Source organism: Cardiocondyla obscurior, linkage group LG23 (assembly GCF_019399895.1).
Source record: "Cardiocondyla obscurior isolate alpha-2009 linkage group LG23, Cobs3.1, whole genome shotgun sequence".
Classification (NCBI taxonomy): domain Eukaryota; kingdom Metazoa; phylum Arthropoda; class Insecta; order Hymenoptera; family Formicidae; genus Cardiocondyla; species Cardiocondyla obscurior.
Genome location: NC_091886.1, coordinates 2316655 through 2339664, shown reverse-complemented (window position 1 = coordinate 2339664; position 23010 = coordinate 2316655). Strand labels below are relative to the sequence as shown.

General features: G+C 44.3%; 1 protein-coding gene and 1 long non-coding RNA gene across 4 annotated transcripts in view; one reads left to right on the top strand and one right to left on the bottom strand.

Moving 5' to 3' along the window:
• Nucleotides 1–23010, bottom strand: part of LOC139111319 (sarcoplasmic reticulum histidine-rich calcium-binding protein) — a 73012-nt gene that overhangs the window by 21015 nt on the left and 28987 nt on the right. Inside the window, exons 2-3 of the mRNA XM_070671525.1 lie at nt 18660–18966; nt 14564–14796 (exon numbers count right to left, since the gene is read on the bottom strand). Coding sequence (XP_070527626.1) covers nt 14564–14796; nt 18660–18966 — 540 coding nt within the window. The remainder of the gene's footprint in view (nt 1–14563; nt 14797–18659; nt 18967–23010) is intronic.
• LOC139111323 (uncharacterized) overlaps nt 1–23010 on the top strand; it is a 57953-nt gene that overhangs the window by 13172 nt on the left and 21771 nt on the right. The gene's annotated exons all lie outside the window — the stretch shown is intronic.

Here is a 23010-nt window from a genome sequence, read left to right as displayed (position 1 = left end):
GCTACGTTCGCGAGTATTAGATAACGTTGACTGTGCTTGCGTGCGGAAATTTCGTATCTGACCCGCTTGATGACTTCTTATCATAACGAGAGAAAAAATTGACTGATTGTCTCTCACAATTCTTTCGCATGCATCCCTATTGCGGATGTTCGACCGTCGGCCGACCACCTGCGCGGATTGGACATCCTGTGTAGATAATCGTGCAGCTCGTAATTTACCGTCAGATTCCTACCTCGCAGTGGTTCTCAGCACGCGCTTTATGATCCTGCGCCCGGGCGGTTTGCATTTTATGATTTGACTATTAATGACACGAGCGAGGCAGTCGATGTCACGTATGTGTACCCTTTTTTTTTACGGAGTCGAAAAATAAGTTATTTTAAAACGCAACGATATATAAAAGCCGGTTTATATCATAAAAATAAAATTAAAGAAATATAAAAAATATTCATATGTTCACTTAAACAGAGTGGAGAATATATTAAGTTACGTAAAATGGCAAATGGCACGGCGCTCGCAAAGAGATTCCTGAGAGGTAGACGCGCCTGTAAAATCGTCGTAACAGTCGTTCTCTCAAAGACGCGCGCACGTGGAATGTTTTATGAATAAACCATAATGAATGGAACCCCATGAGTAGTCGGTCATACGTATCCCCGAACGCTAAATGGTCATTTCAGCGTAACTCCGTGCCCAGTCGCATTATTTGCATGAATTACGGCGCGCCGATGATAAATCGTAAATCTTTGTCGGTTGGTTACTGAAAAACTTAGCTATTCTGAATGATCCGGCCGATCTTTCCGCTCCCGCGGTGAAGCCGTCTCTCGCGAGTAAGAACTCGGACAATAACTCGTTTTCCCTTTTGTGGCATTTATATCGCGACGCTGAGAGACAATCTTCTTCGTGCGACTTCAGAACCGCTTAACAATCTCGCGTAAACCGTTCTAAAACTGCAGTTGAATCGGATAGATACAATCGTGCGTTAATACAACGTATAAATATGCAGACATCGAAGCGAAGCGGAAGTGTTCTTTCGAAGGAACGGGGCGTTTAATATGCGAAAACCGCGCCGAGACCCTTTGCGAAAGTTCTCCAATGAAAAGCGACGTAAGGAAAAGAATAGTATTGGTCTGGGTGTTGCTATACGAAACGGAGTTATGTACATACGACTTCCTCCTCCGCCCGAGAACGCGTTCTGTACGTTCGTATGCACACGGTGGCACGTCGGTGCACTTGCGCCGGAGCTTAAGATTGCGACGCACGCGACATTACGTGAGTCGTCGGCACGAAAGTTTTGCCATTTGCAGTTTTCACCTACGATCCGCGTCTAGCGAGACGACCCGTTGTCGTCGAGCTTCCGCTCAGACAGTCCGCGTATAATCTGTATATGAATCTACATTTATTACATTACAATAGAGCCGTATCTACGAATAAATTATACTCTTCTTCTTCTTTTTTTTTTTAAGTAAAAAAATATCTGAAAAACTTTGGGTGGTTATTACAGTTTAAATAAATTTTCTGCGTAATTACGCATGTATTGAAGATTTTTTTTTTTTAATTACTGAAAATCGTTGTTGCAAAAATTTTTTTATACGTTTATTTCTGTCATTATTTAATATGCCTATCGGAGCCGAATATTATGTCGCCTACGTCGGGAAAGAGACACGAGATCTATGCGGTGCATAATGTAACCGCCGCAGAGGCAATTTAACTCTAGGAATAATCAAGCCTTAATGAACATACGTGGCGAGTTTAGCGCAAGCGGAGGTTACCCAAGGTTAGCTCCCTTTATTGGCCAGTGGTTAGCTAGACGACGTGTAAGGCTAGTATGCAGGGATCCCGAGATTAATCTTAGAAGCTTTATTCCCGAGTAAACACGAGGAAGCGTCCCATTTATCTCGGTTAAACATTTGATACCCGCTTTTATTGATTAATCTCAACCTGGTACCTTTCTATTTTCATATTTCGATAGGACAGAACTAATTTTAAATACCGGCCAGCCAATCACGGAACTTGCTCGATGCAGAGTTATGTTTAAATTGACCTCGCTCGCGATATAGATAGAAAATGGGAATTTACTCCGTTCGGCCGAACATAACTTTAAACAATATTAGCGTAAATGTAACCGGTCCCGAAGCGATTGCAGCCGCGCGTTAACTAGAGATCCCAATTTAACTCGCCCTGAGGAGCTTGTCCCGTTTCTAAATGGCCAGTTTATGGAACGTAGGTCCGCTGCTTTCGGTTCCCATGAGATATGACGCTCGAATTACACCGCCGGACGTTCCCTCTGAATTATGAGTGCACCCCGCACGATGCTGCCGGGCATGCCGCCTTCCGTTTCGAAGCGCCCGCATGAAATAAACAACGTGCGCGTTTTAAAAGCGCTCGCGAAATTTATTGTCTTCCTATATTATTTTCAAGTACTCTCTCGCGAAATGACGGCACGTGAATATTCGCGCGAAGTCTTTCTCCCCCTTCCTCCTCCTTCTCAGCAGTTGTTCTCCTTTCTATTGTATGTAGATTCGCGACTAGAATTTTTGCCGGATGACCACATGTCTTCTTCGATCGATTTCGCGAACGGTTTTGTACGAGATTACCAAGCGATTCTGAAATTGCACAAAGAAAATTGCGTTTGTCTCTCCGCGTCGCGATTTTATTTTTTTTTTTTTTCCGTTTTTTGGTATCATAACTCAAGATATCGCTGTCTTCCCTTCGGTGCCTAATCCGCCGCTAATTTTTTTCTTAATAGAGCAGGCCGGGTATTATTTATTACCATATCGCGCGCGAAAGGCAGACGCGGCATTAAATTACGATGATTGAATCACTGACCCGGCAATTATCCAGGAGCAGGCGACAGCTTGCGGCAGGTGCTTGACAAGCCGCAACGACCGCTCAATCTAATCCCCAATGGATTAGCTCTAATTCGACTGTGCAACCGTACGATACTGACCACCGCGTTCGAGCTAATTAGATCGTTGTCGGACAGTTTATACCGGCTCTTCAATTAGACCCCCGTTTCCAGTTAATTGCCACGCCGACCCCTCGAAACCGCCGCGATCAGCGGCCTTGATCGGCAACGATCCGAATGTTAATGAACCCGCGAAAGTCGATTTCGGACGACCGTCCTCCTTCCTTCGTTTCTTTATTGGTTCTTTACTCTCGTATCGACGCCACAAACCGACCGGCTCGATCGATGCACGTGCTCGCGATCCTTTCGCGCGTTCGCTCACTCGAAACGCACATCTTTTCTCGTGGTTTCTCTTCCCCTTCTTGCCGCCTTTCAACACGGCCCAATTAAAAAAAATCTCATTTATCATTTTATTCCCTCGTAATATCGATCTCGCTCGTTCCTGTTCAACGTCCGCCTCGTAAATTTCTATCATCGTTACTCCCTCGTTCGTAAATTGGTACGCCTTTGTGTTGGATCTGATTCGTTTCCTTCGCGACAAGATCGACGTCGATGAAGTCGACGGATTCGTTAACGCACTCATTAAGGGTTTTCTTATCGCTACGTATACGTTGAACGTCTTGAATCACGTTTTAAAGCACGAGCTTCGCAGCTCGTCGTCGACGGTTTTAAATAATGTATAATGAACACCGATCGCCCGAGGAGATATTTAGAAAATATAAAGTACAAGTAGACGAGCTGCGCCGTAACACCGTAATTGTGGTAATGATACTTGCGCCTTAATTCTCGTTCTTCCCCGAAGTCGGGCTCGCTTCGAAGATGAAACGCGGTTCATTACTTAAACTGTCATTTTACGCGAGCGCATGCTTGTTCGTTTCACGATTAGTCGGTTCTTTTCCGCAAATTGCTTGTCTCAAAGGAACCTGTCGCCGCAACCGGACGATAAAAGTGCATTGCGATATATGATCACCGCCGAACGGAATGCGATATATCTACATCAATTTCGATAATAGGACGTCATTAAAATGAGTTTTTATTTCTAGAGAAATTCCATTTTAAGAACATAAAAAAAAAAGAAAAAATTTAACTGATTGTACAGTTGTTATTCTTTGTAGCTATGTTATCTATTTAATTCAGAAGCTAGAAAGATAACTAACGAGGCGATAATAATCCTGCGCGATACATTTGCTATTTTCACTTTCGCGAGGGAAATTATATTTCACAAGTATTTATATTCTCCATATACTGAGCACAAAAAAAAAAAAAAAAAAATAGTTTGCTCGAGTAGTCAATACGTAATAATGTTTATGCGCCGATTTACCGTGTTAGCACATGTCAAGTTACTTCTATCGCAGTTATCTTACTCGCGATGCAGAAAGAGCGATTCGTTTCATTGATCGGCGGTTATCTGATGGGACCAACGCCATCGCGCGTTTGTGCTCGCGATCTGAAAGACGCGTCGGACGTTTTCTACGAAGGGGAATGCAAGTGTATTGCACGCGCATAGAAACGGCGACGAAGGCGGTGGACGGACACGTACGTTCCCTAGGTACGTTCCGTTGCAGAAATAGAAATAACGCGGCGCTTAGCATGAGAGAGCAAGTCTAGCGTGTACGAGGCGAGACTATCAATATCTGACAGCTGACCCTGCGGGGTCAACGCGAGTAGGCGAGGCCCTACGGGCCCAAACGGAAAAGGAAGTCGTGACTCGATTTCTTCTTCCTGCCATCTATCTTTCGCTCGGCTTTCATCGCGCGACCTGCATCGAAGTCGATCATGTAACTCTCCCGTTGGATACGTTATTTTAAAATGATTTGTCAATCGCCGCAGGTATTAGGAGACGACAGCTATTCAGAAAACTCGTTCCGGATAAAAATATCTCATCCTATTTACTTAATTGTAGCTCATATTTATCAAAATTACATTCGCGCGCTAAGCTCGTATTAAAACAGGTTTAGATTAATGAATAATTACAATGCCGGTGCTTAATCAAAGACGCGATTACGATGTCGCCGCGTGAAAGTATCTCGCGTCGGTAGTTCAATGCCGTTGCGGATGTGTCCGGCGGGATTTTAATTACAATCGTTATTCGGCTAATTACGAGAAAAAGATCCTTGCGGGACGCGTCGCGCTTTAATGAATCGTTTGGAAGGGGTTTTTTTTTTTTTTCCTCCCCGCGTGATAGTTCTGTCCGAGATTGCGTTAATTGCTCGGACACTTAGACAGTATTTTTCAACGAGTACAGTTTTGCCGAGAAAGTCGGCGCGATAAGAGCGTATATCCCGCCGGTTGCGGACTGATATTTTCGCCGACACCTGTCAGAACGAGGCAGGCCACTCAGTCAAGTGTAATCCCGAGACAGGACCCACGTCGACGTGATGGTCCCATTAAAATGATGGGCATGTACGAACGCTGACGCAACGTCCCATTCACCTCGCAAACCGGGGGCAGATCGTTAATCTTGCGTGGGGTCTTGTTCTCGGCTACTCAGAAATGTAACGAGGGTGGCCGGGATAATTCTGGCCGTAGTTTCGGAGTGGCGACTCGAGAAAACCATTAAAAACGATAACTGCTGCTCCCTGCCGCTCCAGATTGGGATCTACCACATTCCGTGAGAATGTTACGTCCGTCTTTCCCTTGTCTCCTCCCGTCGCGACGCCACTCCGCCGCGAGTCCCCCTACGTTGCCTCTCGCGTCCTCCGGATATCGAAGGGAGTAAAATACCGTCTCAACGTAGTAGAAAAAAAAAAAAAAAAAAACAAGAATTCGTTTCTTCAACTTTTTACGAATTAAATTTTCCGATTGCGCATTTTCAATTCTACGCCAGCGCTCGATAAGATCGTTCCTCTCTCCGACATGCCTGAAATTAGATGTTCTCGCGTATCGTACGGCGCGCTTTGATCAGTGGCAGGCGTGGTACACGCCTCGATTGCGTTTATGATATGCATGACTCAAGTGTGTCAGTCGCGATATTTACGGCGTTAAACACAGTGTCGCGAGGCTCGCGTATTTAAAACCCCCAGGTGGTGGAATTTTTAGAATCCCGTTATAACGTGTCTGTATCACGTGTCATTTCGTTGTCACTTCTATTTGTTCGTTTCATTATTCGCTGCGGGCGTGTACGATCGGTCTCGCGCCGTTACGCCGCGCGTTTCCGACATCGCGCCGTTCAGTAACCGCGTGTAAGCACATTTACGAACGCAAGAGGGACAAAGCGATGGCGAACGAGCGTTTGTTCTTCTCTCATTGCTCGCCCCGGCAAGTGCGTCGCCATCGGCCGACGATATAATTCTTGGCAAAGATTTCGTGTAGCCTTTTGCCGTCGCAGCTGCTACCCTCGTCAAGTTCCCCCCTCCCTCCCCCCTGATATTATCTTTCCCTTTGTGCGCTCATAGGCACTTGTAGAAACCACGAAGCCTCCCCGCTTGCGCTCGTTACCGATGATAGTTTAACCGTCTTCATTGACATATACGTTGAATCCCTTAAGTTCTTACGTTTGTGTTCGCGCAGTCGAATATCGGGCACCGAAATACGCTCTCCTGGTAATCCGGGATTACTAAAGATAGCTTACGGCCCGCGTGCCTCGCTCTTTGATGCAGCATTTCGGAACACTCCGAGGAAAAGGTCCCTACGAAAAGGCGTATCTCGATTCTATACACTCCGAGCCCTTTTTTCGATAACTAATGGCACGGGATGCATAAATAGGTAGCCCGGCGTCGAGAGATTCGGGTCATCTCGGATATCTAAAAGCGCCTTTTAAGACGCGTCCATTATTTTGTTCTTAATTATCTTACAATCTCGCCGAGTAGATAAATGTCAATATTTTAGAACGTGTAAATAAAGCAATCGAACAACGAAATACGTTCTTTCAACGTTAGTTAACTGTTGGAAACTAAAGTTATATCAATTATGCGTCCAAGCGGCAGGCGCGTGTACTTTCCTTCGCGGCTTTTATCTCGCTACAGATCGCTCAACATATCGTTGCTCCGAGCACCTACGTTCGATATCTAATCGAGAGCGTAGATTGTGATAAATAGACAGGTTCGAAAACGAGAGGTCACAGCCGAGAACAAGATAAATTTAATGGGATATGTCTCCTTTTTTTTTTTTATCCGCAAACCGATAAAGTATTACAGAATGCACACAATTTTGTTGCGACATCGTGAGTGCAACACGTCCACCGTAAATTCCCGAACGTATGTCTCTGCCAATATTATCAGAGAAATTAATAACCGAGACGCCGTGCGCCTTCTGACATCACGTACAAACTGCAAACTTGTCGTTATCTTCCATAACTTATCGAACATAATAAACGATCTTTATAGTTTAGATGGGACGACGTTGCGAGGTACGCTGATATTTTCGCCGTAACGCGATCCCGATGATTAAATGATCTTGATCAAGTTTAATAGTATAAAGCGTCGGTAGCATTAATATTTATTAGTACGTGTTTGCACTCGTGAAAGGCGACGCTCTCGCGAGCTTTACGAGGAACAACGGATAAAATATTGGATTTTCCATGCTTTCTAATATTAGAGAATATTTTATCGAATATCTAACGGCGTCGCGGGCGATGCGTCGAATAAAGCTGACGTTGTAAATGAATAATCGGTAACGCGAAACCTTTCTCGAGCTGCGCAGAGACAAATTTCGTTTTGCTTCTCGCTAGTCGGTGACTCCGCGCTGCCAATAAACGATATCAAACACCGCGAGTTTAGACGCGAGACGTTTTCACAAGAGGCGTTTCTGTCCCGGACTGACAAGAACGATGACTCGGCACCCTCTTTCGTTTTGCAAGCAAAGACAGTTGTCACGACGCCACGCTCCAGTTACTCTCTATTATTACATCGCGCAACCCCTTTTGATAACTCTCGATGCGAGATTATATCGGACTTCTGTCCCCGCGTAATTTTCGCGTAATTTTCGCCTTTTTCTTTCTTTTTTTTTTTTCGTCCCGTTGACACGAGATTCTCTCCTCTTACGAATTGTTCTAAGCGACGCAGTACCGGGCTAGTACTTCTAACTTGGTGCGCGATATCCGTCGAGTGAGTCAGTGCCTAGGCGAGAGGCCCACACTTGGCCGGGTATCAAATTCGTTGCAGACGTTGCAGTCGACGTGCAGTCGCGAGATCACGACGTACGCACGTACTTGACGCACCGACGCCCCGACACAAAGTTCGGCGCCGTAGGTGCGCGAACCTGCGTTATATAAATACCGTAGCTTCCGCAACACCGAAATACCCCTGATTTATGGATTCCCGCTGGATCATCAAGTCGCGTACGCGCGTCTCACGCCCGAACAACTGGGTTAACGCCCGTCGATCGTTAAAGTTCTTTGGGGAGATCCATTCGATGAACGACGAGATCGTCAGCAGTACCGCCTTTACGAGCGTAGGGCAGGCAATATGCCGAAAAGCACCGAAGTAGCTAATCGCTAATGGCCTCTGTTCTCGCCGCGCGCGACTACATCGTAACGCGATATGAAGCCGGCCAGTAAAACTTATTTGCGTCCGAACGCTGAACGTTAAAAGTATATACGCGTCTCGTGAAAATCGTCGGCAGCCGGCCGGCGTTCGTTCCAATTGAAATCTTGCCCTTCCGTCGGAAACCCTTCCTCCCTCCGTTCTCCCTTCGGCGGAGGAGAAAAAAAAAAAAAGAAAAAGAAAAGAAATTCGGAATGGTCGTTAATGGGTACCTACGTGGACGGTCGGCGCACACGAAATTAAAGAAGCGACCCGGCGCAACTAAGACCCCTCGCATTTCACGACGTTTAAATAACGACGGCCTCGCGCAATCTTCGCAATTCGCGAACGTTGCTGGAAGAACGTTGCTCCGCACGGGGATAAAAGTGTTTCCTCAAAGCTCGCGCAATCAGATAAATTTTCTGTCAAGATAATCCCACGCTAATACGTCTTCTTTCTCGGAATCGTTCGCGTCCGCGGCAAAACCGCCGGCAGAAAAAGGAACAGAGGCGTAATGATCGCGGTCGTTACGGTCTATTCCAGAAGAAATGCGAACGCGAATAAATTAAGTATCCGCCGGGATACGTTATATGTAAAAACAAACGTGACGTTTTCATCGAATGCCATTTGCGTACGACATACGTTATGACAAATGCTAAATGAGAAGATATAAAAACATTGAGGTCGGAAAGAGTGGCGTAATCGGGCAGTAAAGTAACATATTACTAGAAAATTATACGCCGCGCGGCGCGAAACGATTCTCCTTTAATGATCAATTAGGAAGAAGATCGTTACGAAATGCAAAGGCTGAAATAAACGAGCGGTATATATTTTGTTCGAAGCGGTGCTTTAATAAACTTGATATGAATTTGCAGAAGTGAGTCCGTGGAGTAAGATTCTTTTACGATTATCGGCGGCGTAAAGCCCAAAGTACGGCGGCGGCCGCGATCGAGATCGCGGTGATAGACGTAACGTAAATAATGTTCGGTATAATTGATAGTTTAATTAGTACATTAATTAGTATATTAATTAGTACATTAATTAGTACATTAATTAGTACATTAATTAGTACATTTTTCTCTCTTTCTCTCTCTCAGTTTCCGATACTAATTTTTAAAAAATTAAATTGTAACGTCACTGCGTAAACACGAAAAGGACTTTAATTAAACGCTTTCGCGTCTCGTAATGTCGCAGGACTCGATCGCTTGCATTACGAATGTGTCAGAAGTGATATCGCCGAACGTAATTGGTTTCAATTGTCCGCGTACGTACTCGTTCTTTTGCGTTATAGGCAATGGCACAATTTATCGTAGACAGTAGTGTACACGTTTCTGGAAGGAATGCGAATTATACGCAATCATGTACTTAAGCTGGGAACATAGTTTTATGACGCCATTAATTCTTCTCACGCCGCTTTGCTCGAGTAGGGACTAAAATCCCTTGGTTTTTCCTCGATTGAGGACAAGGTGTCGGGTGCGTGCTTTTCCTCTTTCTCGTTTCTTACTCCGAGACGACGTGGCGCGACAGGCTTTCTTGTTATACTCTTAATATACTTAACTCTATTTGCGTTACGGGATTTCGCAACATCCCACTATAAATTTATTCCAGCTCATGTCACTTGTCGCAGCGTTTGCTCTTGCATCTTACTTCCATTTATAATTGCGAGCTTTTTGCATGGTTCGCTGCGGGGTCTGCGATCCTCGAGAGTAACAGACTGCTGCGTGTTCAGATGCGATTTTTACGAACGATGGGACTTGTCGCTGAAAGTGTCGATTGATCGGCAGCGTAGAATGTTTCCACGTGACACGAGATACAAAAAAAAAACGAAAATCAGTCAGTACAAAAGTGTGATTGAATTAAATAAGCAATTTAATTAATTAAAAAAATTTGATTTTTATATTTTTACGCTATGCATGCTCGTTTTATTAATGCTAGCGACGAGTTATTTTCGGAATTTTGCCAATTTCTACCGGAAATGTTAATTTATGCGGTTACCGTTTTAATTGTAAAATCTATAATGTCTCTAACGATAACTGACAAGATTAATAAGGTTAAAGTAGTTTTCTTTTAGCTTACCGCATTTAATTAAATTTCATAAAATCACGCGGCTAATTTTTATTTTAACCTTGGCCAGCCCATGTAATTTCTCACGATCGTTTCACAGCTTAATTTTTATGAGGAGGAAATTAGTATGGGCTGTGGCGACTTAAAGACTTTAAACGCCTTCGAAGCAACGGTCGATGGCAATTGACCACAACCCTCGTCGTCGTCGTCGTCCTTTCAGAACATTATATGTGGCTATTGTTGCTTGACGGGCGCGAGAGGTAACTAAAAGACGAGACTAATTGTCGATCGTAAAATAACGGTTGTACATCATTGAGCGCAGAATTTACGAATGAATAAATATTAAAAGAAAAATTTTTTTTTATTGATTTGTAAGATATTTTACAAATTAAATATATTGTGGAGTTTCTTTAACAAAAGGTTCAGACGAGTTTATTAGTTAGCGCACCGTCGTGCTAGTTATTTTCTCATTTTCAGAAACGCGCGTTCGGTTTTCTTTATTCCACGACCTTTCTCGACGACGCTTTTGTTAAGACTTTTGAGATTTGATAACGGTAATGATTCGCGTGTTCCAGCGAGATTTTTTTCTGACTTCTGTCGGATAACGGCGTTACGTACATAAAGGCGATATTAAATCATAACTTACAAAATATCTACGCTACTTAAAAAAGAAAAAAAGAGTAAATCCTGTTCTAAAGCGTCTATAAGGCGGGAATTACACCATATGTCTCCGATTTCTTATCCCTTTGATATTTCTTATCCTACGTGCTGTCACGGTACAAAGATCACGAAGAATCGGATAAATACGAATACAGCGTGTCTGATTGTGGATTGTCAATACACGTCGAACTTTCGAACGATGTCAGCTTAAAAACGCCGCTTAAGTAGCTCTTAATTTGACGGATGACACGCGCCGACGTGGCTGGTGGTCCCATCGTGTTTCTTCAACGACGCGGCCGTACTTACGCGCGCGTTTATATTCACGACAGCGATATTGGAATATCGGAAAATTATCAGGTTCCCAATCGCGATGCCGTATGTGATTATCATCGTCGACGTACAAGCCCGAATCAACGTTCGCTCACAATCGCGATTTCATTGATGCCCTGACAGATAAATGAGATTTGTACCGAGAATCGTTCTTACTTATGTGTGGTCCGATTTCCATTAGAAATTATTATAATTCGACAGAGAAGAACTTCTCCGCAATTTTTTTTCTTGCTTTTTTTTTCTTTTTTTTTCTTTTTCCCTCCGCGATGCGGTAACTTAATACGAAAAGCGACGACCACATACGTTGAGACACGAGGAAAGTGCCGACGATAAGCGCACTCTCGGCTTTAAACCTTCATTTGGCGGACCGGTAGTCGTGATTATGCAACTGATCACGTTTACAGGTTGAATTTAAATCCCGCTTCTCTCGCAACCCGATACTTTGCGCAGCGCCGTTTCATCGCGCGATTATGGAGGAGCACGGCGTTCGATTTCCACCGTATCGCACGAACACCATTATTTTCGAGCCGGCTTGACCTAACCCAATTTCAGTTGCACCGGGAGAAATTTCGCGACGTACGCGGGCCGATTGATTTTTCGGCGTGTTATCGTATCGCATGGCGCAAGCGTTGATTATCCGCGATCGTCCATTAAATCAAAACGCCGATGAAAATTTTTTTTCATCAACCAGTCCGATTACTTTTGCACGATTGCATCTCGCGTCGCCGTAATAAATTCATCACTTTTTTCGCGAATTTAATTTCAAACGAGATGGTAAACGCTATTTCGCGGTAGGATGACCGTAAGGCATTTCGCGTCATAAATATGCAATTAAAAGCAAACAGCGAATCCGTTCCTTCTTCGTTACACGCCCATGACGCCAGCGAAGTCGGATTAATTACTCGCCGAAGCTTTCGTCGCGATAGTCGGTTCAAAGACCGTCATTGGTGTATTATTATCTCCGCGTAATGAATACGTAATATCATATCCGCGTGCGTATTGAATGTACCATAAGTTACCTCGAGACCGTCAAGTCGCACGAGTCGAGGAAGGGGAGGAGACAGGCAATTAACAGTTTATGGCCTTTTCATTATAAATTAACGAAATGACCAAACGTCCTTCGATGAAAAACCTACGCGCCCACCGGTCGCGCTATAAAAATGATAAAATATCGCGGGACATAAAATATTATATTCTTCAAGCTTCCGCAAGAAAAAAAAAAAAAAAAAAAAAAAAAAGAAAATACTAGCGATCGATTTCTTTTATTATACATATACGTATATAAGTACGTGCTGTACGTACGTATCGCGCAATTAAATTAAGTCGCATTTAATTAATTGCACTTCAAACGTCCGCGCGGGACGTCCGCGTCAGAATGCAAAAGGAAATTGAAAGTAAATAAGAGGCTACCGCTTATAGGAGAATTATTGACCCTTGATCTCTCTTTTCGATTAATTGCGAGCAGATTTCCTCATTCCTTTGACTTTCTCTAGCACCTGGTGATTTCTGAGGACGTTAATATCGTACACTCCCGTATTAAGTCGTTGCGAGAGAGTAATTCACGGTCCACGGCCGTAATAACATCGCGCTTTTATCTACGTGTGCTGATTATCGGCAGTCTCGCAACAATTAGGAATCACGCGACGGCTCACGAAACTTCGTCCCACGCGTCAACGTTTCAATGACCTCCTACGCGTGGGATTCAAATCCCCTGCCGCTAAACTAAATGAATCAATTAATCCGGATGATAAACGCGCTCCATTTATATCGGACGACAGACAAGTGCAGCACCGTGGGATATCAATCGTTTCTTATCTACGCGCGATATTTTACATTAAAAAAAAAAAAGAGAGAGAGAGAGACATGCGTCTAGCTGCGGACAGCGGGGCGACTGTATTCTGAAAAGATTTATAGACCAGGCGGTACGAAGAAATCAATTCCCAATTATATATCTTATCGCGCACGAGTGTGATCTTAGAGAAACGCGACTAGTTTGATTAATTAATCAGATTAAGATGATTTCTAGTTAATTATTGTTATTCAATCTGTAGGATTGTGGACACATCCGGGTGTCCTCTCACGTATGAAAGCGCACGCTCGTGTCCTCGAATTAGCTGCCGATCGTTTATTATGCCGCGATTTGCAGTTGAACTACGATGTCTGATTGCGTATGTAGTAGCTGGGTAAAGGCAAAAATAATTCAATTAACCGGCATACGTCGGGTCGACCTATAATGCCACTTGTTTTCCGTGACACTAATATGTCCACTTAAAACTTGACCAATTACCGCGATTATTTCTATGTGAAAGATCATGTCGCGCGGGCATCTAATTTCAAACCAGCTGTAACGTGCTCGCGGTGAATTAAAAAAAAAGAAAAAAAAAAGAAAAGGAAAAAAAACGGTTATCGGAATGTACGCGCTTGTATAATGTATAAAATATTGTTATAATCGAAGTCGGGAGATAATTCATACGGATTTGCGCGGCTCGATATCACAGCGATGATCCGTAAATCGTGCCCGCATATTGTTGGCCCTCGTCTCGAAACGTTCCGCTAATAAATTGTCCTGCAATTCAGTTTGCACGATTAATGGTACTTTCTCCGGCGGATAACGTCTTTCTCCTTACGTCGACGCATCCATCTCGCTGCTCCGCCGAGTGCTTCCTTTTTTTTTTCTCTCTTTTTTTTTTTTCTTTTTTTACCGGAGATTTATCCGGCATGCGGCGGGGGCCCCGCATTTACGAGATCGTTTATCGTTCAATCGATCCGGTCCGCGCGGCTAGCGGCCGCGCCGTTAATTCGCGCAATACATTATCTTGGCAAATTATGCGTCGCGGTAGCTAATAATTATTGCGGCCTCGGCATGCCTCCGATGCGCCCCGCGAAATTCCCCGCGCTGAGTTGCGCGCGGAACGCGGGGAATTTGTCGCGCATCGACGAGCAAATTCGTATCGTTTCTTCGACGGGATTTTTTTCGTGCGTCAAATTGATTTACAAACAACGTTTTACCTGGTCGTGTCGAGATAGGAAAATTAGAACGTGGACGTCGCAGCGAGATAAGAGGGAAAAGCTGAAAGGCGCAAGTGATTTTTTTCTTCTTTTTTTTTTTTTTTCTTACGAAAAGAGATTACGTGAACGGACTTACGTAGAAGGAAAGCTCGACGCGATGAGAATGCTTCGGTACACAAGTGAGCGCTTCCGATCTGCAGCATCCGGTGTCGTCCGAGCACCTGTGCAATATGGCACAGTGTGGAATGTAGGTGGTCGATGGGCTCGGATAAACGTCACGAACCGGAATGACTCTCGCGCGTGGCCACTGGCAGCTGCCTTCCTTGTTGACTTTAATTGCGTGCTGAAGGGCCTCTCGGATTTCAGCACCTAGGGCAAACATTCGCCGGTAAAGTACCATTTCGTGGGATCGCTATAATCGTGAGAGTGACAGACGTGGCTAACTCGCTTTCGCAAGTCCAATATAAAAATTAAAAAAGAAAAAATAAAAAAAAAAAAAAAACCCCCGGAATGACTCTCGTGCTATAATCCTCGTCGTTCCCGGTGCGTGACAATCGCGTTTATATCTCGAAAAGCCGATAGCCATACACCTACTCGGCGGCAATGTTTGATTTGCGACACGTTTCCCCACGTTTCTTTCGATCCCGCGACTTTCCGGATCGTAAATCTTCGAAATTTTGAAACCGTCAAACTTTTCCGTTAAGTCATTAGCTTTCGTAAAAGGCTTCGGAGATCGCGGCGTTCTCCGTGTTGTAACGAGTCACAAGTAATATCGCTTTTTCATGTAACTCATTAGTTACTGTCTCGATAAAACGGAAGGCGCGAGCGGGCGAATCAGATTAAAGAGAGACGTGGCTTATCGAGACGAATCTTCCGTTAATCCACGGATTTATCCTCGTTTTCTAATAAAGCGCGGACGCGCGGCGCGTTCGCGATCGGGATCGAGGTGTCGGGCGGCTGGTTCGGATCCGCGAATGCATCTCCCGCATCAAGTGACATAAGTTATGAGAGCTTTCTATTGATTCAGCACAGAGATAGCTAATCGCTTTCTACGCGCGTTTCACGTGCTGTCGATAATTACGACGACACCGACACTCCGCATAATTTGCTTCTGCGCGCGCGGTGAAACTGCATTGTCGCGGGAAATCGGTAAATTCTAGTACAAATAATAGCGGCGGAGACATGTCAGCGGTACGAGAAATGAATTTAAGAGCGATGTCGAACCACTTAAGGAGAAGCGACTGGCGATACGCTGTTCTCCACTTTGACGAACCAGCCGGACGCGAGATCGATCGCTGAATGATCTTCGGGAAGAGAAAGCAGTTAGGATTCGAACGCTGTTGCGTTAGCTTTTGATACCGTCCGTTTTTGTAAATTATTTTCGGGATTATTGCGGAATTAATAAGAAGCGAGATTATGACGAACGAGCTATTTTTAGAGGTAATGACTCGGCGTTATGGATCGTCTGCGACCGGAACGATGAACGCGATTGTACGCGAACGGCGGTGTTAATCGGATCAAGTTCGCCGTCTGCGTGTTTTACGAGTATCGCGGATGAGCCAGGGCGCCGTATCGTGTTCCTAATCGAAAATTATTGCGAATACCGGCTGTTTATGCTCGGCGGCGACTTATCCTCCATTAAAATGTCATTCGTCACGCCGGACGGCGGTTTAGTTTATTGGCCGTTGGAGAATTGACCACGTGGATGGTACGCTGGCTCGTAATCACTTTGGATAACTGCAGTTTTATCGACGTTCTATCGTAGACGATATAAGAGATAAAAGACAACGACGCAAATCGTTTCAATAAGGAGATATTGATTCGGACTTTTACGTTCGGGCGTTAGGAAAATATCGGGAGACGTATGGAGGGGCTCGGATGACGATGATTTTCTGGTTCGGGCTTTATCTCCTTCGACGGGACGCCATTCGTTTCGCGCGCGAAGCGAGAGATCTCGATCGAACTGATTTCGGCGGAGATTTCGGAAGTGTGCTTTCGCGGAATCTTTCGCCCGTCTAATCTCGGGGACCGATCGCAGTATGTTAATATCCAACGTAGGCGTTACTCTCGGCGCGAGATTACATCGGCGGCTTCGGTCACAATAGAGGCACGGCTATCGGGAATCCTGAAGTATGTACTCTCATCCGTGCGCGCGTACATCTCATATTCAAACGTATTCCGGAATATATTACGGGAGAAAGGGATTAGCTTTGATCGTCTATTATTCTCCAATTTTCCGACTAAGCCGCGAGGTACGTCGCGCCGCCGATGATCTACAATTCCATGCATATTTATTATCGACGCGGGTAAAGAACTGCAAAATCGAGTTTACCGGCGATTCACTCTCCCTTTCGGCGTGGCCGACTCGGCTGGTTCGGTATTTTAAATTTATATCCTGACTCAGCGGGAAAGTATTTGATCAACCGATGCCACAAAAGCACAGTAGCATATCTAACGAGCGTATATCATGCCATAAATATGTAGGATTATGCGAGTTAACGGAATGTGATGTCATCGGTGCGATATCATGACGCTATACTTTCCACGAAAGCTTCGCGCGTTCCGTATTCGTTTTACGACGTGTGTGATTCATAATAAGTGCTCATTTTATAACTATAAAATAATTGAGCGCGGCATTAAAAAATATATAAATTTTATTCAGCACGTATCGATATTCCGCGAACACTTCTATGAAAGGCGGGATAAGCATCTCGTAAAATAAATGAGGGATTTCAGCGAACGAGATAAGGTATATAAGATCGCTACCGTTCGATGGGTGGATAATAAATCGATTTTAATCGGGGGCTATGAATCAGGGTCGGACAATTCCGCAACGTACACGCGCGCGATTTAATTTATTGAGTAAACGACGAGACGCGTTAGTAATTTTAATAGCTGAAGCTTAGAAAAGATTTCCCGGCACACTCTATATGTTAACAGCCTGTGAAGTTCAAGCATTTATTGTAGAAATCTGTTCTTCGACCGAGCTGAGATTTGAAAGGCTATCGCGCAATCGGATGTAATTATCGACTGAAAAAAAAAAATAAAAAAAGAATAAAATAAAAAAAACAAATAAACAGCGTCTCGCGATGTAATAGATTTATGAAGCGCACGTAATAAAAAAAAAATTAAAAAAATTGAAATTAGGAGAAAAAAAAGGATTAACGAAGAAAATATTACGAGGGTATACATTTATCTTACTCTTCTCGACGTATGAAAATATCGCGTTTTATAGTAGCTGTTTTTATGATATATGTCATCCGCTCGTTAATAAAAGAAGCCGACGAGAGAGGAGTCATCTCGTCGGCTCTTTCTTTCTCCTTTCGGATGTAGATGTGAATGGCACTTGTGTAATCGACAGAGAAGGTGCAATGCCTTGGGGCTTGAAAAAAAAAAAAAAAAAAAAAAAAAACAAAGAGGCGTGCGTCTGGGAGTCGTATCGCAATCGTAATATAGCACGGGCGAATTTATCTATTGCGTGTCACGGCGAAGTAATTATAAAAATCCTGGTTACACCACGAGAGACGGTCTAGCTGCGCGATATATTACGTTTCTCCTACAATGTAACGCTGCCGATCTTAAAATATGCGCTCCGCTTCGCGCTGAGTGCCGCGGATATGTATATTGTCTGCTCGCGATCGCCGATTACCGATTGATTTATGCGAGCGGTATTGGTTTCATAATTACGGCAGATCGCTGCTACATCACGTAGGCACGTCTGGATCGCCCCGTACGCGAATGTGCATCCGCGCGATTCCAGGCGCATTAGGCGGATAGATGGATAAGCGCGCCGCGGTTTAGCGCAAACATTCGCGTACAACGCATGCACGCGCGATGATAGGTGCGTCAATAATTACCGCGGCATCTCCGGCGCACGAGGAAATATTGCTGTGTTATTAACGCTGATCGACCGCAGCCACCAGGAAAGGACCACCGGCGTGGTCGTATCAATAACGATTAATAACTATTTCGGAACACACACATCCGGCGGGGCTAAAATTAAATTGAGCCAGGTCAGCAGAGGCGAAAATGCAAAGCGACGTTACGCGCATTTGCATAAACCGATTACGAGGACTTCGCGATCGCTTACAAACTGCCTTTTTAGTACGTTGCGCCGCCCGCGCAATTTCTTCTTCTTTTTTTTTTTTTTTTTTCGTCAATAAAGATGTCGTAGGAAGGAAAACTTCGTGAGAGTCATCGAGATGCACTCGACGTCTCTGAAGCGCACTCACTCTTTCCGTTTTTGTTATACTGCTGCATGTTGCTCCTGGTCTCTTTGACGCCCTCGCGAGTGCCGAGCGATTGCCACTTGTGAATGCTGTGAGCAGACATCGGCGGATAATCGTTTTTCGCTTGGTATCCGTTGTACTGTGCCCCGGTGCCGCTGTCGTAGGCTCGCGGATCCTTGAAATCGTAGTGCTGGCTGAGTGATGGCTTCGGCCTCACCGTCGTCGTCGTCGTAGTCGTGGTTGTAGTGGTCGATGAAGTTGCGAAGGTATCGGCCTCGTCCTCATCGCCGTTGTCGTCATCGGTGTAATCCTGCGCACGTAATAGTATATCGTGATGTAGGGAAGCAAATTACATGTAAATATTCATAATTATTAAGGAAAGAGACAAATTACAGGCGAATATAAATGAAGGCAGGATTGCCTCCTATCTCTCGTCGTTCATGGCGAATTGAAGGAAAAAGAATCGCCGCGAGATCGGTATGAGTTTAACGAAAAAAGAAAAGAAAAAAAAATTATTTTTTACGTGGGATAAAAGGGAGGCATCTCTCTCGTTGGGTGGTCTCGTGAATCTTCGGCAGATTTTCTCGCAAAGATAAGTTCGATAGTGCGGTATACACTTATAGTATTTAGCATGCACCTTCTTTCACTTCATCTTGGCAGATCTAAAGCCGAGCGTAAAGAAAACGGGGACTTAATCGTTGTTTGCAGCGTCAGGAAATTTATTATATATCTCTTTGCGTGTTGTAAAAAAATAGTTTCTTTATTAAATAAAATTCTTTTACGTCGGAGTTATGCGGAATTTATTAAGGTTGTTATCGCACGTTACCGCTCTCGCTGCAATAAAAATGCAAGGAGGATTCGACACAAGTCGCTGTTTACGCGAACTGAAAATTTTCGTCAATTTAATAATTAAAAATAATTAAAAAAAATCGTTGACGTTGTGCCATCGTCGAAACTTTTGGATATTTTTGTTAAAGCCCGTACCAGAAATAAAGTTCTTTCTATCCCAGAAATTGGCAACGGCCCAAAGGGTATTCTCGAGATGAAAGTACTCGAAAGAGTCCGTCCGTCTCGTATAAGAGACATGTTTTGCGGTCGAAACATTGTGAAACGAAGTTCCGGCTGAAGCGTTTTATAAATAACATCATACATATGTAGGAAGCAAATTAATTAGACACCGTGTATATTGATAGCTTTTATTTTGTATTTCGTTCTTGGTGCCGCGGTCTCGGCATTTACATCTCCGCTTATTTCTCGCCCGATCTAATTTGCGACTGCATTCGTCGTGCGGATTGACTGGAATGACCAGCGCCGTTATTAATTTCATTTTCTTTTTTTTTTTTCTTTTTACCGGCAGCGTTTACTCGCCGTCTCGATGTCCGCTCTTCACGCCCGCGGCCGTGTAAACATTGTGGCAGGCACTTTGCGCCACCCGAACGTCGCCGTGTGCATTCGAATAATTAACATGTAATAACGTAATGGACAGCGCAGTAAACAAAACGCGAGCTGCGTAGGTTTAGGAGTACTTAGTGGTACGCACGAGAGTCGAGCCACACTTTCGTTTATCTTGACACATTTAGCTACTTACAATTAAGTCAGAGACTTTTTTTTTATTTTATTTTCACGTTACAAACATACGTTATAAAAACATTTGCAATAGATTTCTCCGGCTTGTATCATTATTACTATTTACGTGGAAGACAGAAGGAATGGCGAGTCGATAGAAGTTTTATTTAAATTCTAATAAATTTCCAATGATTTATGCCGCTATATTTTTCGCGCTTAGACCGCACGTAAACCAGAATGTAAAATACAACCGCGTGAAATTTTCTATTACACACCGGCTTGTATAATATATCTGTACGCGTGCGTATTGGTTATACACATATCCAATCGCGGAGCAGCCTCGTAAAGTTAAACAGGGTGTCGAAAACATCGTCGGTCCCACGTAGGAATTGTAAAACGGGCCAGCATTGATCTAAGCCTAGGCACCCAAGCTAGGACCAGTTTTGGTTGCCGTTTCTTAGCCAAGACTGAGCTAAATAAAAAATTATTTTTATATATGTATAATGTATATATATATATATATTTCGCACCGGGATTCGAACTTGTGATAATATCTTTGAACGGAATTATAAACGTGTACTCGTTTTAAACATGTATCGGCTGTGCTCGCAGGAGAAAACGTATCTCATCGAAAACCCCGTTAGATTCAAATATGCATCAGGCCCTCGACATCGTCGCGTACAAGAATGCCGCGTGTCCCATTGTTAATAAATGACGGCACGTTACTTTTCGTGTAAGACAATGTCAAGCGATGCATAGATAACAACGCGGCACCGTTATCCAAGCGATGTACTCTTCGGCCGTCTCTTCCGCGCGCCTTTTACACTTGTGAACCAGTTTCTAGCCGACGACCGCGTAATAAGTCACTAACAGATCGAGTTGAAACGTACGTATTTTTGAGCTCCTACGAATAAACTTTATTGCGGAAAATTTAATGTGCGCCGCGATAAGATTTGCGAATGATAACGGCGCGGTATTGCTTAATCGTGACATTATAAAAGGAAAGAAAGAAAAAAAGAAAAAAAAAAGCGGAACGAATTTTCATACAAGGCTTGTTTTCGTTCGACACATCATTAACTAAACGGCCTCATTGCCGTTGATATTCGACAGTTGTTCATTACGTTATTACATTATTAGCTGTTTCTGCGCGTTTTACATTTCATGTGACTAAACCAGTTTCGAATTAGCGGGTTAAACCGGCTTGTCGGTTCGGTGCTGGAAGATGTAATTTATTGACGTTTGTCATACATCGGCGATGCAAACGCATAGGCGCGTACAGATCCCGGTAACCGCGTGAATCGATCACGATCGATCTATCTATAAACAGTACTCTAATGGCATTTAGTCTTACTCGCGCGACGTCAACGTTATCGCGATCGCTGTGCTCTAGGAATGCCGATAGATCATTCGCTCCGCTCAAATGACCATTCAGCCGAGGATAACGCGATTTAGCGTATTTGAATTTTTTAATTGCCCGCATCGGCCACGTTTCGCGTGCAGCTCGTTGCTCCGCACCGCCGCACATTTACCGCGCACGAGCTCCGAGACTGCGTTCCCTTTTTTGAGAATGTTTTCACGTCCGAAGGACAGCAGGCATTTGGATACACCCGCACGCACGAGCAATAAGTTATTTCGCCTCGGTCGCATAAATTATTCATCCCGTTCACACCTGAACGCACTTTCGACGAAAGAAAGAAAGAAAAGCATAATTAATGGCCCATTTATCTCAAATCTCCCATTCATATTTGACAAATATGCAATTTGTCTTTTACTTTTTTTTTTTATAAAGCGCTAATTCTGTGCCGCTTGAAGTACTAATGCAGTTTTCCGTGCTTACAAAGTCTATCGTCATTTAAAGATGGTGTTAATAAAGCCTCGGAAGTCTGTATCGCGACAAGAGAGCGCAAAAACAGCAATTAAGATAATTAGTCGGTGGTAACGCGCATTGTTACCGCAACTCGTTGCACACGCCTTTTCCGTCGCGCGTTTTTACGACGTTCGCTCGAAAGGCGAGAGCGTGCGCGCATAATTGCCGCTTTCTTCAATCACCGACGATACTTACAAGCCTATTAGGGGCCACTTGCAATTTATGTCGCGGTGATATTTTGCGGAAACAATCCCTCGAAATGTCAGGGTCGTCGAGCCCGATTATTTCGCGATGTTTCCCTTTGTGCTTCATTTATTTTTCTCCTTTCGTCGCGCGGGCAAAAGCGCCGATTCTTTTTCCCAACCGTTGAAAGAAGAAACGAAGATTAATTTGCAGTCGTTTGCATACACGTCCGTCGTCGCCGAGTTTTAAACTCGACGACAATGGTCAGGTATTTTCAATTAACCGCGAGTCGCGAAGTTTTCCAGAATCGAGGGCGCGCAGGTCAAAAGAACGTTGCGCGACGACGAGGTTAATCATCCGTAACGATTCGACGATGTTTAAGATATTACTAATGAGACTCGGCGTTGGGCGCGCACGCCGCTTTTCTTTCGTATTTTCCATCGCGCGCGAGAGCCCGACGTTACGAAACTCTTCGAGCAGTAAGCTCTCTCGGAGAAAGCGCGCGGGTGATTAGTTTTCTTCGCAGGGGAAAACCGGTAAAGTCCAATCGTCTCGCATCTTCGTGACACTGTTCATTATCTAATCGCCGTCACGTTGCTGTGTGTGAATACGATAATTATTACCGACCTCTCTTGTTCAAGGCGTGGAGCAAGTTTCGGTTCTCACAGATTCCAACCAACGCGGCGCGCTTAACAGGCTCTCGTGGCCGATTTCCCGTGTCGCGCTATTGTACTCGGA